At 44.1% G+C, this 13,170-nt stretch overlaps 1 protein-coding gene across 1 annotated transcript in view; it reads left to right on the forward strand.

The window, feature by feature from the left end:
* Window positions 1–13,170, forward strand: part of LOC121575297 (dual serine/threonine and tyrosine protein kinase) — a 47,869-nt gene that overhangs the window by 15,663 nt on the left and 19,036 nt on the right. Inside the window, exons 3-8 of the mRNA XM_041888287.2 lie at window positions 6,047–6,547; window positions 6,712–6,907; window positions 7,344–7,582; window positions 7,728–7,811; window positions 8,034–8,210; window positions 8,783–8,912. Of these exons, the coding sequence (XP_041744221.2) occupies window positions 6,047–6,547; window positions 6,712–6,907; window positions 7,344–7,582; window positions 7,728–7,811; window positions 8,034–8,210; window positions 8,783–8,912 (1,327 nt within the window). The remainder of the gene's footprint in view (window positions 1–6,046; window positions 6,548–6,711; window positions 6,908–7,343; window positions 7,583–7,727; window positions 7,812–8,033; window positions 8,211–8,782; window positions 8,913–13,170) is intronic.

Raw genomic sequence — 13,170 nt, forward strand, 5'->3', positions numbered from 1 at the left:
ATCGTCTCAGGGAAGCTCATCTTCGTTCGTCATCCTCACCAGGGTCTTGACCTGACTGCAGTTTGGCGTCGTAACCAACTTCAGTGGGCAAATGCTCATCTTTGATGGCCACTGGCACGCTGGAGAAGTTTGCTCTTCACTGATTAATCCCGGTTTCAACTGTACCTGGCAGATGGCAGGTATGGTGTCGTGTGGGTGAGCGGTTTGCTGATGTCAACATTGTGAACAGAGTGCCTCATGGTGGCGGTATGGTATAGGCAGGCATAAGCTACATACAACGAACACAATTGCATTTTATCAATGGCAATTTGAATGCACAGAGATACCGTAACGAGATCCTGAGGCCCATTGTCGTGCCATTCAGCTGCCGCCATCACCTCATCTTTCAGCATAATGATGCGCGCCCCCATGTCGCAAGGATCTGTACACAATTCCTGGAAGCTGAAAATGTCCCAGTTCTTCCATGGCCTGCATACTCACCGGACATGTCACCCGTTGAGCATGTTTGGGATGCTCTGGATCGACGTGTATGACCGCGTGTTCCAGTTCCCACTAATATCCAGCGACTTCGCACAGCCGTTTAAAGAGGAGTGGGACAACATTCCACAGCCACATTCAACAGCCTGTTCAACTCTATGCAAAGGAGATGTGTCGCGCTGCATGTGGCAAATGGTGGTCACACCAGATACTGACTGGTTTTCTCATCCACGCCCCTACCTTTTTTTAAAGGTATCTGTGACCAACCGATGCATATCTGTATTCCCAGTCATGTGATATCCATAGATTAGGGGCTAATGAGTATTTCAATTGACTGATTTCCTTATATGAACTGTAACTCAGTCAAATCTTTGAAATGGTTGCATGTTGCGTTTTTATATTTTTGTTCAGTGTAGCTAATGGTACAACGCAAGTCAGATGTCTCTTTGCAGAAAATGGTGCATGTTCAAATTGATAACCAGCTAATGTTAGCTAGCTACTTTGGCTATTAGCTCCTATCAGATATCTTAGCATTATGTTTATCACACAAGCATTTCGCTACACCCGCAATAACATCTGCTAAACACGTGTATGTGTATATTGATCTAGCCAGCCAGCTAGCTAGCAAAGTAGCTAATATAGCTACCATATAGCTAACACCACAGATGAAAGGGTTAGTTATCATAGTCTTTGCTAACAGGTCACATGGCTATATGCTTAGCTAGCTTGCTTATTGCATGCATGTCCGGGCACATCGACACGAGCCTTATTATTATTGAATTAACTAATATTTGCAACATGAGTTTGATTTTGGTCACTGTGTCAATTCATCCATTTCTCAATACTGCACCTTTCTGTTGGAGAATGAGCTAGCTTGCTACTGCTGATTTTCCCAGCTATACATTCCTCGGCATTGTGCAGTGCTCGTGGCTCAGGCGGTGAGTGGCGGCTGGCATAGCAGTAGCTTTGCTATGTAGAGGGACTATCGGCAAGCCGATAGAGTAGGGCCGATAGACTAGAAAAGGCCAATATCAGCCTGATATATCGGCTCAGACGATTATCGGTCGTTCTCTAGTCATCTTATGTTGACAATAGTCCTGATCATATAGACCTAGGTCTAGATAATATCCAAAACAACTAACAACACATAGAATTCATACATTTTCAGTAATTTTAATTGTAAAGGTCTTTCTACTCAATACCACAACACATTTTACCAAGTTGTCGTTAAAGTATTTCATCATTTTAGCTGTGTATTTAGGATGGAATGCGGGTAGAAGCAGTCTCCTGCCAGGTGGTTTGGTATTGCCTGACGGACCGTAGGGGTGACGACAGTTAATGACTGGGGTCCTTGACTATAGAGAGGGTCTTGTTTGGATGCAATTTGGATATGTGAGGAGGATTCTGATGGTGGGAGTCTTGTTTATGTTTGCCATGTAAGCCTACAAATAGCACAGAGTAGCAGGAGAAATGGTAAAGGGTCCTTTTACTTATTGGTATGCTCATTGATGTTACAGCATTGATTTTATAAATGCCTGTTTTGTTGGCGCACATGAGTGATTCTTTGAGTTTTTGACTTTGATTGATGTTACCGTCATCCCACTGATAATACTTTAGTTAGTTCTCTCTATTATGGGAACTAGAAGGGTAGGCTTGTTTTTCATCTTTCTCTCCAGGCTGGAAAGATTACTCTCACACATGGCTTAGCTGACACAAAGATTACTGCACAGAGTAGCTTTTTCATGTTAGTCAGAGCTTTCCCTCTCTGGGTTCTACTTCTTTCTGTGGCACCAGGAAAATGTGGTGTGGTGTTGCATACAGAGGACTACTTGACTCCTGTACCAGGTGGACAGACACACAGCCCATCTTGCTCGGCTGACCAACATACCTTGGTGGGTGGAGTGCACTGTGCTCACTTGTTGCCACGTGCCGGGCGAAAAAAGTAGCGCTTAATCCTTCAAACAAAGGCCTCGCTTAGCTGGTCGCCGTGGAAGCCAGGCCCCAGACAGCCCTGAGATGTACGCGTTAGCGAGGCCCTGCCTGCAGTGCTTTGTAGGCCGCCTGGCCCCCCGCCCACCCTCCACCCCTTACGTAATGGCCCTGGTCTGGTGCGATTCACATGACCAGGGCTCATAACTTCCAAACCGTTCGCTGTGATGAAGAAGTTGCCATGGTTATGACTGGATCCCTCCCTGAGGGCACTGTTTACCTTCTATTTTTCAGTGTTTTGCCAAATTATTTCTAATAGCAAGCTTCTTCTTTGGAGTGAAAAATTAGCTGATATGTCAGGTTGCCCTGTTCTTGGTTTTGGTTTATTTTTGTGTTAAATTGGCGAGGCAGGATACTGAGTATGAATGGAGCAGTGATAGAGCCAGAGTAAGTCAATATGCGACGACCTGTGCGACTATTCACACACATGAAGTAAATATTAAGTGGAGGTGCTCCTGTACCCATCTTCATTTTCCTGTTTTGTTTTCAGCGTGAAATGAAAGTCAGTCAGGCTAGATGAAGTGCTATTGTTTACTCAATGAAAGACCTTACCTTAGAAGCTGTCAAATTGGGCTGTAATGTAACGTTTTATACGCTTGTCAACCTGATTAATCTTGTCATGATAATGCAAACGCATGTGCCAGGTTGGGTAGGCGGGGGTAAGATGTGGTTTAATAATGTAGTCATAGTAGTGGTTCAGAGAGATGTACCCAGCTGCTGTTGTTTACTCAGAGGGGCTAGAGGCAGGCAGGCAGGGAAGCAGCTCTCAGCCCATTGTGACATTCACACAGCCATGGCAGAATTGTAGCGCATCGTTTTGGGAGGCCAGTAGAGGAAAGCGCTAACTCGCTAATGACCTTCCTCTCTCCTTCCCTGGGCTCCCCACCCCATCTCCCCTGGGCTCCCCACACAGTGATACACAGGACTTGTATAGTTCTAACCTATGGATGCATTTTTCAGAGCAACACAACCTCCCCAACATTAGTCCACAAGTTCATATAGCCTAGAATGTCCTGCTTGTGTTCAACAATGGGTCGAGACATCTTTAGCATAGACTATCCAAGTATGCTATTATTGGAGCATACTGTTTGAAGTGACAAACACTTATTAGGAACATTAGAAGTTTGACAACATGTTAGATGTGTTTCTATATCTAGACATCTTGTCAGACTGCAAGGAAAAAAATAACAATTGGTAACATATGCAGATTGAAACAGTCCATTATTGTCTGATATAGCGGTGATAAAATAGTCCACAGATATTCAGCTGTTGGACTATGTTTGGAAATTGATTGCATTATGAAAATTCTAACATTCTATTTATTTTGATTGGTTGTAAACAAATGTTTCTAGGCTATCTTTGTTCCAAAGAGACTGCTCAGTTGACCACAGCTCTTGTTTCTTGGAGACAGGACTAACTGTCTCCTTTGTGTGGCTGCGTCAGTCATTTCTCTCTCTGTTTTATGTTGTGCACCCCCCCTTCCATTTCTTTCCCTCTCATGCTCTCTCGTTCTATTTCTGTGACTGTATAATTAATCAAAAGTGGAGCAAAAATGTTTTCTTGCTTGGTTTTCTGTTGCCCTCCCATAACCTTTCCCATGACTAGACTGTGTGTGTGTTTGTGTTTATGGGGGAAGGCACTGGTGGCACATACTGCATCTGAGTTTTCTATCTCTGACTTTTATCATTTGTTTATGTCCTAGTTAGAAAAACAGTTACAGTGGGGAAAACAAGTATTTGATACACTGCCGATTTTTCAGGTTTTCCAACTTACAAAGCATGTAGAGGTCTGTAATTTTTATCATAGGTACACTTCAACTGTGAGAGACGGAATCTAAAAAAAAAATCCAGAAAATCACATTGTATGATTTTTAAGTAATTAATTTGCATTTTATTGCATGACATAAGTATTTGATCACCTACCAACCAGTAAGAATTCCGGCTCTCACAGACCTGTTCGTTTTTCTTTAAGAAGCCCTCCTGTTCTCCACTCATTACCTGTATTAACTGCACCTGTTTGAACTCGTTACCTGTATAAAAGACACCTGTCCACACACTCAATCAAACAGACTCCAAACTCTCCACAATGGCCAAGACCAGAGAGCTGTGTAAGGACATAAGGGATAACATTTTAGACCTGCACAAGGCTGGGATGGGCTACAGGACAATAGGCAAGCAGCTTGGTGAGAAGGCAACAACTGTTGGCGCAATTATTAGAATTTGGAAGAAGTTCAAGATGACGGTCAATCACCCTCGGTCTGGGGCTCCATGCAAGATCTCACCCTGTGGGGCATCAATGATCATGAGGAAGGTGAGGGATCAGCCCAGAACTACACGGCAGGACCTGGTCAATAACCTGAAGAGAGCTGGGACCACAGTCTCAAAGAAAACCATTAGTAACACACTACACCGTCATGGATTAAAATCCTGCAGCGCACGCAATGTCCCCCTGCTCAAGCCAGCGCATGTCCAGGCCCGTCTGAAGTTTGCCAATGACCATCTGGATGATCCAGAGGAGGAATGGGAGAAGGTCATGTGGTCTGATGAGACAAAAATAGAGCTTTTTGGTCTAAACTCCACTCGCCGTGTTTGGAGGAAGAAGGATGAGTACAACCCCAAGAACACCATCCCAACCGTGAAGCATGGAGGTGGAAACATCATTCTTTGGGGATGCTTTTCTGCAAAGGGGACAGGACGACTGCACCGTATTGAGGGGAGGATGGATGGGGCCATGTATCGCGAGATCTTGGCCAACAACCTCCTTCCCTCTGTAAGAGCATTGAAGATGGGTCGTAGCTGGGTCTTCCAGCATGACAATGACCCGAAACATACAGCCAGGGCAACTAAGGAGTGGCTCCGTAAGAAGCATCTCAAGGTCCTGGAGTGGCCTAGCCAGTCTCCAGACCTGAACCCAATAGAAAATCTTTGGAGGGAGCTGAAAGTCCGTATTGCCCAGCGACAGCCCCGAAACCTGAAGGATCTGGAGAAGGTCTGTATGGAGGAGTGGGCCAAAATCCCTGCTGCAGTGTGTGCAAACCTGGTCAAGACCTACAAGAAACGTATGATCTCTGTAATTGCAAACAAAGGTTTCTGTACCAAATATTAAATTCTGCTTTTCTGATGTATCAAATACTTATGTCATGCAATAAAATGCAAATTAATTACTTAAAAATCATACAATGTGATTTTCTGGATTTTTGTTTTAGATTTCGTCTCTCACAGTTGAAGTGTACCTATGATACAAATTACAGACCTCTACATGCTTTGTAAGTAGGAAAACCTGCAAAATCGGCAGTTTATCAAATACTTGTTCTCCCCACTGAATGTGACTGTTGTACTCTCATCAACAAGATGGTGGTAGTAGTATATGTTGGAGCCAATGGAGATTGGAGAAATATTGTGTACTCCCCTGCACCCTGCATGTTTACTCAACCTAGGAATATTTTTTATTAAAAAAACTCATCCCAGAGAATTATCCTTTTTGTTGATAGGTGTTTTAGATTTTTCCACAACAGTTATATGTGTTGATGAGTGCTGCTAGGACCATTTGAATGACTGAAGTATGTTCCCTGCTCTGTCAGGAGGCGAAAATCATGGTTGTGCCGTGCCCCAGTGTCCAGCCCATCGAGGAGGCCCTGGAGGACTGCACGCGTAACGTGGTTCCCATCATGCTCTACGCCCTCAACCAGGATGCCCTCACTGCCGAGCAGGTGGCCGACCTGAGTAAAGTCAAAGAGACGCTCCCCTTCCCCATCTTCTTCATCCGTATCCCCGCCACCCCACCCGAGGCCTCCCCCGAGCCCAGCCGGCGCCTGGAGAAGGAGAGGGAGAAGAGCCCCCTTTACAAGCAGCTGCTGTCCCTAGGCTTTCTCAGCACCCCAGTGGGGAACTGTTCCTGCGGAGCTCCCTCCCAGACGCCCAGCCTGGCCACCAAGCCCCAGAGCGTCCTGGGGGAGGCCTTTGAGAGGCTACAGCGCCTCCTGGTGGCCTTCACCCGCCAGGTGCTCCAATACCAGCATGTGGAGGCTGCTAACCTGCTCAACGGGGTGCACTGCCGCTGCCTCGACCTCTTCATCAAACAGGTCAGTAGAGGGACTTCTGTGTGGTAAACAATCAATCAATCAATTAGCTAATCAAATTAAATCTATATAGCGTCACAATGTGTAACAGAAACTTGTTTAATTGGAAGTAGAGAGAAATTATAGTGGTGGCAGAGACTGACTTTTCCTCCTCTCCCTGGCTACAGGCCTTTGACATGCAGAGGGACCTGCAGATCACGCCACGGCGGCTAGAGTACACGCGGGAGAAGGAGGGCGAGCTGTTCACCTCCCTGATGGCCATCGCCAACCGCAAGCAGGAGGAGATGAAGGAGATGATTGTGGAGACGCTGAACAGCATGAAGGAACAGCTGCTGGAGGATGCTGCCAACCTGGAGTTCACAGGTACACTGCCTGACACAGGCCAAAGGCAATAAGGTCAAAGATCAACTAAAGACTGATGCTGCCAAATGTCTCTGAGATAATAGCATACCATAGCTGTACTACTGACCCAAAACTGACTTTCACTTGGTGATTGATGACACTGAGTTGACAAGACACAAGCTTGAGGTGACCTGTGTAGTAACTCAGTAAAAGGACCTGAATCGTGAATATCAGACATACAGCTGACACAATAAGTAGATGCAACCAAAGTCACAATTAGTTGCAAAATGCACAAGTGTCCTCATCAAATGGTTGGCATGGTGGGGGGGGGGGGAGAGGAGAGGGAGAGCCAGTGCAGTCAGCAGCAGGTGATATGTCACTGTGAAATTTCACCACGCTTTCGAACTACATTCTTTCACTCACGCTTTCATTCAATGTATCTTTCTCTCTTTCTCAGACATCATAGTGGCGACCAATGGAGAGCCTGTTACTTCGAAGGATATAAAATCTTGCATCCACCAGATCCAGGAGCTGATAGTTGTGAGGTTAAACCAGGCGGTGGCCAACAAGCTGATCAGCTCTGTGGACTACCTGAGAGAGAGCTTCGTAGGAACCATGGAGCGCTGTCTAAACAGCCTGGAGAAGTCCAACATGGAGTCCTCCGTCCACAACGTCACCTCCAACCACCTCAAACAGGTCTGTGTAAAGTCACAACATTGGCTAAGACAACATAAAAGACAATGTATGTAATTACATTTTTCCCACGAGACAGTTGCTCGAACTTAAATAATAACAACATCTTGTTCTGTTTTCTCTCCATCTCTCTTCCTGTCCTGGTCAGATCCTTAATGCTGCCTATCACGTGGAGGTGACCTTCCATTCAGGATCCTCTGTTACGAGACTCGTCTGGGAGCAGATCAAACAAGTAACCATTCCCAGTCAAGTAACCATTCCCAGTCAAGTAACCATTCCCAGTCAAGTAACCATTCCCAGTCAAGCATCAGGAATCTGATTAAATTGTAGTGCTTTGGAATAACAACAACAACCTTGATTTATGTCATTAGCAAAATAGCAAAATGCTAGTGTACTTTATCCCCCTCTCGCTCTCTCTCTCCCTTCTCCCCTCTTTCTCTCCTCCCCTATGAAGATCATCCAGAGGATAACGTTTGTGAACCCTCCTGCCATCACACCAGAGTGGAAGAGAAATGTGGCCCAGGATGCCATAGAGAGCCTGAGTGCTGCCAAGCTGGCTAAGAGTATCTGCTCCCAGTTCAGAACACGCCTCAACAGCTCCCACGACGCCTTCGCTGCCTCACTGCGACAGGTACACTAACCCGGCCTCGGCTAACCTTTTTGTCTCAAACTCTAAACGTAGTTTGTTATGCACATTCACGTTCTCCATCTGGTGCCCTCTTCTCTATTGCACTTTTCCTCCAAGGAGGTTTTGTCTTGGCTACTTCTTTCTTTCCCAGCAGAAAAAACGGTTTGAAATTATGTTAAAATGGCATTCTTTCAACCAGTTTCTTGTTGTAACAATGATGACATTTGAATCAGTTTTGCCATGTTCTGTTCACCCTAGGTATTGGGACTCTCAACCTGCTTACTTGCAATGTCTCACTTAAGCCACTCACCAGTCATGGCTTTTGTGTTACAACAAGTCTGATTTTCAGCTTGAGCTTCTTTGTCTTTTGATATCAATGATCCAATTGCTGTGAGGGTTGTCCCCACATGACTGACAATGTGATTGTCATTATTGATGAAGACCCTCAGTGTTTCTTTTATGATGCTCTTATGTTATGTGGAGGAGTGTCATAAACATTTGTTGGAGCATTCTGAGAAGCTGTGTGTTTTTGTACATTTTCCGATGAGATTTCAACCAATGACGTGTATGTGTAGCTGGAGGAGGGTCAAACGGGGCGGTTGGAGCGTACTGAGGACCTGTGGCTGCGTGTGAGGAAGGACCACGCCCCACGGCTGGCCCGCTTGTCTCTGGAGAGCCGCTCCCTCCGAGACGTGCTGCTGCATGGTGAGACACACACACACACATACTCTCTCTCTCTCATACACACACGCTCATACATACAGTGCCTTCGGAAAGTATTCAGACGCCTTTACTTTTTTCACATTTTGTTATGTTACAACCTTATTCTAAAATTGATTTTTCTTTAAAAATCTCAGCAATCTACACACAATACCCCATAATGACAAAGCAAAAACAGTTTTTTAGGAATTTTTGCTAATGTATTAAAAATTAAAAACCAATACCTTATTTACATAAGTATTCAGACCCTTTGCTATGAGACTCGAAATTGAGCTCAGCTGCATCCTATTTCCATTGATCATCCTTGAGATGTTTCTACAACTTGATTGGAGACCACCTATGGTAAATTCAATTGATTGGACATGATTTGGAAAGGCACACACCTGTCTATATAAGGTCCCACAGTTGACCGTGCATGTCAGAGCAAAAACCAAGCTGTGAGGTCGAAGGAATTGTCCGTAGAGCTCCAAGACACGATTGTGTTGAGGCACAGATCTGGGGAAGGGTACCAACACATATCTGCAACATTGAAGGTCCCCAAGAACACAGTGGCCTCCATCATTCTTAAATGGAAGAAGTTTGGAACCACCAAGGCTCTTCCTAGAGCTGGCCGCCTGGTCAAACTGAGCAATCGGGGGAGAAGGGCCTTGACAAAGAACCCGATGGTCACTCTTACAGAGCTCTAGAGTTACTCTGTGGAGATGGGAGAAACTTCCAGAAGGACAACCATCTCTGCAGCACTCCACCAATTAGGCCTTTATGGTAGAGTGGCCAGACGGACAACACTCCTCAGTAAAAGGCAAATGAAACAAGTTTCTCTGGTCTGATGAAACCAAGATTGAACTCTTTGGCCTGAATGTCAAGCGTCACGTCTGGAGGAAACCTGGCACCATCTCTACGGTGAAGCATGGTGGTGGCATCATGCTGTGGGGATGTTTTTCAACAGCAAGGACTGGGAGAATAGTCAGGATCGAGGAAAAGATCAACGGCGCAAAGTACAGAGATATCCTTGATGACACCCTGCTCAGGACCTCAGACTGGGGCGAAGGTTCACCTTCCAACAGGACAACGACCCTAAGCACAGAGCCAAGACAACGCAGGAGTGGTTTCTGGACAAGTCTCTGAATGTCCTTGAGTGGCCCAGCCAGAGCCCGGACTTGAACCCGATCCAACATCTCTGGAGAGACCTGAAAATAGTTGTGCAGCAACGCTCCCCATCCAACCCAACAGAGATTGAGAGGATCTGCAGAGAAGAATGGGAGAAACTCCCCAAATACAGGTGTGCCAAACTTGTAGCGTCATACCCAAGAAGACTCGATGCTATAATCGCTACCAAAGGTGCTTCAACAAAGTACTGAGTAAAGGGTCTGATTACTTATGTAAATGTGATATTTCAGTTTTATATTTGTAATACATGTGCAAACATTTCTACAAACCTGTTTTTGCTTTGTCATTATGGGGTATTGTGTGTAGATTGATGAGAAAAAAACCCCCGATGTAATACATTTTATGAATAAAGCTGTAACGTAACAAAATGTGGAAAAAGTCAAGGGGTCTGAATACTTTCCGAAGGCACTGTACATACAAACGCACCCGCCCGCAATTGCTAATAAGTCATCCACAACCGCCCGACTATATGTGAAAATCTGAGGCCAGCACCCAACTCAAACCCGCAAATATAGAAAATACGATATAGGCTACAGTCAAAGACGGCGGAGTGATTTTTTGACAGGGGGTGAAGGATTTTCTTTGGCCTGATTTAGGTATGTTTCTGCTTATAATTTCCGACACTTTGGTAGGCTATTTGTTAGTCAACTTGTCTATAATTAGATACATGCAGCTTCTCTTCTGTCATTATATGTTGCTCTAGAAGACTAAATAAACCCTTGCTCACCAGAATGTCATTAATCCATAGAATGAATGCTTCAGTCTAGTTGACGTCGGTAAAGTTTTCTGTTATCTTCTTTTGTGGCGCAAAGACGTTTAGGGACCGGGGAGAAAATGCAATAACAAAAAAAACGGGAAAGATTTTCTGTGCAAAATTTCCAAATTACAACAGTTTGACCGGTTGTAAGGAAATGGAAAGCTGTGAAAACGACCCAACATGTTGGATAAGATTTAGGTTCGGCTTGGATGCATATGTTATGTGGTTGAAATAATATCAGCTTTTATGATGCTGATAAAGATAACACCTCTACAGATGGTATCTAACTGAGCATTCACATTCTGTCAAGATGCTGAAAGAAATAAATCATATTTCTCCACTCCTGTTCCCGAGTCAACATTTTGCCTACATTTGGTGTATAATTTTACTGCAAGAAATGCTTAATTCTGCAGGCTATGTGAGCGGTTATAGACCTACAGTCAGTCTCCAGATTTCAGTTTCCATTTAACCCATCTGAACAGTAGGCTACAGTTATCTTGATGTGCCATAGGCCTATTTGAAGTTCACGTCTTGTGACTGTCAAATTTGTATAGCGCCTCACAATCATCACACATAACATAGACGGCAGTGATATCATCCTCTTTTACCACTTCACCAAATCTTTCCCAAACATTACTTTTCTGTCCCTCCCTTCTCTTTATGTTCAACTCTCCTTTTGCAGCTTTTCTCATATTGAGTTAAGCTCAGACCTTTTTGCCTTTTGTGGATTGACAAACTTTTTCTACCTTTTCCCAAAAGTATTTGCCGATTGGCGTTTAGGCTATTTGGCGTGCGTACAGTTAGGCTCTAAAGCTTAGCCTTATGTACTAGTGCCAGATATCCTAAAATAATGAAAGAAAAACCTCAATGTACCCTATAGATATAAATTGCACAATAATTATATATTTATGTATTTTGAGGTATTGTTTTCTCTTTATTCAATCCGCCCTTCATCCACACAATATTTAATGACCCTAAACCTGTCCGCCCCGCGGATATAACCGTGGGGACTGCGGGTTATGAGTTGTGCGTCACATGCACACACCAGGATTTCCGTTAAGAAAATGTACCGCCGGACATTTGACCGGCAGCATTTTAATTTACCGGACAATAGAGACATTTTACCGGACCAAGGGTGTGTAACCTGATTAGGGCTTCTACCACGGTGCTCAGAATTACAGAAATCATATTTAGATTATGGTAATTCATCTTAACAGAACATGCAACTCGAAGATGCAACAGTGTGCTTCCTTCTTACCGAATTCCAATGCGCACTTTGAAGATGTTAGAATAACTGTCCACATTTACTTTTCCTCAGCCAACAAGACGAGTAACGAACAGCAAAATCACTAGCCTATGTCAATCTACAATCCCCTATGGTAGAAAAGTTTACCTATTCTATTGGTCAGCTTGTCGTTCTGTGCAAGAAAGAAGTGGCCTATTCCAAACAGACTCTGGGACAGTTGTTGGACGATAGATCCCAAATTGATAAACTATTATTTCTTCACATTCTAAGCGCAGCAATGCGCACAAGGCAGTAGCCTACGTGTTCGTTCCATAATGCAATTAGTGGAAAAACACTGAAAAAGCACACTGCACATGCCAGCGGTTTCATGTGACAGAGATGAAAATACGTTAAAAATGTAGATCTAAAGATGCAACAACTGGTGTGGGTTGCTAATATGACTAGAATTGACGTTTGACTACTGGACAATGACAGAAAGTTGATTTTGAAAACCAATAGAACATGAGAGGCAACTGGTTTCAATGGCATATGGACGTCTTTATAAACTAATTTTGGCTAGGCTACTTTGAAGCAAGGTAAGACATGCCTCATCATATGAAGTAAAATGTTCAGGTTTCAAACAATTTAAGTATGTTTTCAAAATGCAAAGTGATGTGATGAACTGAAGCCTGCTTAACATTGCCTATGCACTTGAAGGGCGAATGGGAAGCGTGCTTCAATTACCAGTTGAGAAATAAAAATGGTAGCTAATTTTAATCGTGGCCATTAACTTTTCTTAACAAACGGTTGCATTTAGAATTTTTGTGCAATGATGCCTATAAAAGCACGTTTCACTCCAGCAGTGTGAGGAGCTGTAGCAGCAGCTCTCGCGCTCCAACAATGTTCCACTCAAATATAGGCTCTGTATGCTGTGCGCGTGTGATAAATAAGATGCATTACAACTAATAAAAATACACACACGGCAATTTAATGGCACCAAATTATGCAAATTAACCTATAGACGATAAGCCTGACCGGCAGTTAAATGTATTTACATTGACTAGTATTTCCAACCATGAATAGGCAAAAACTAT

Source organism: Coregonus clupeaformis, chromosome 10 (genome assembly GCF_020615455.1).
Source record: "Coregonus clupeaformis isolate EN_2021a chromosome 10, ASM2061545v1, whole genome shotgun sequence".
In the NCBI taxonomy this organism is placed as follows: Eukaryota; Metazoa; Chordata; class Actinopteri; order Salmoniformes; family Salmonidae; genus Coregonus; species Coregonus clupeaformis.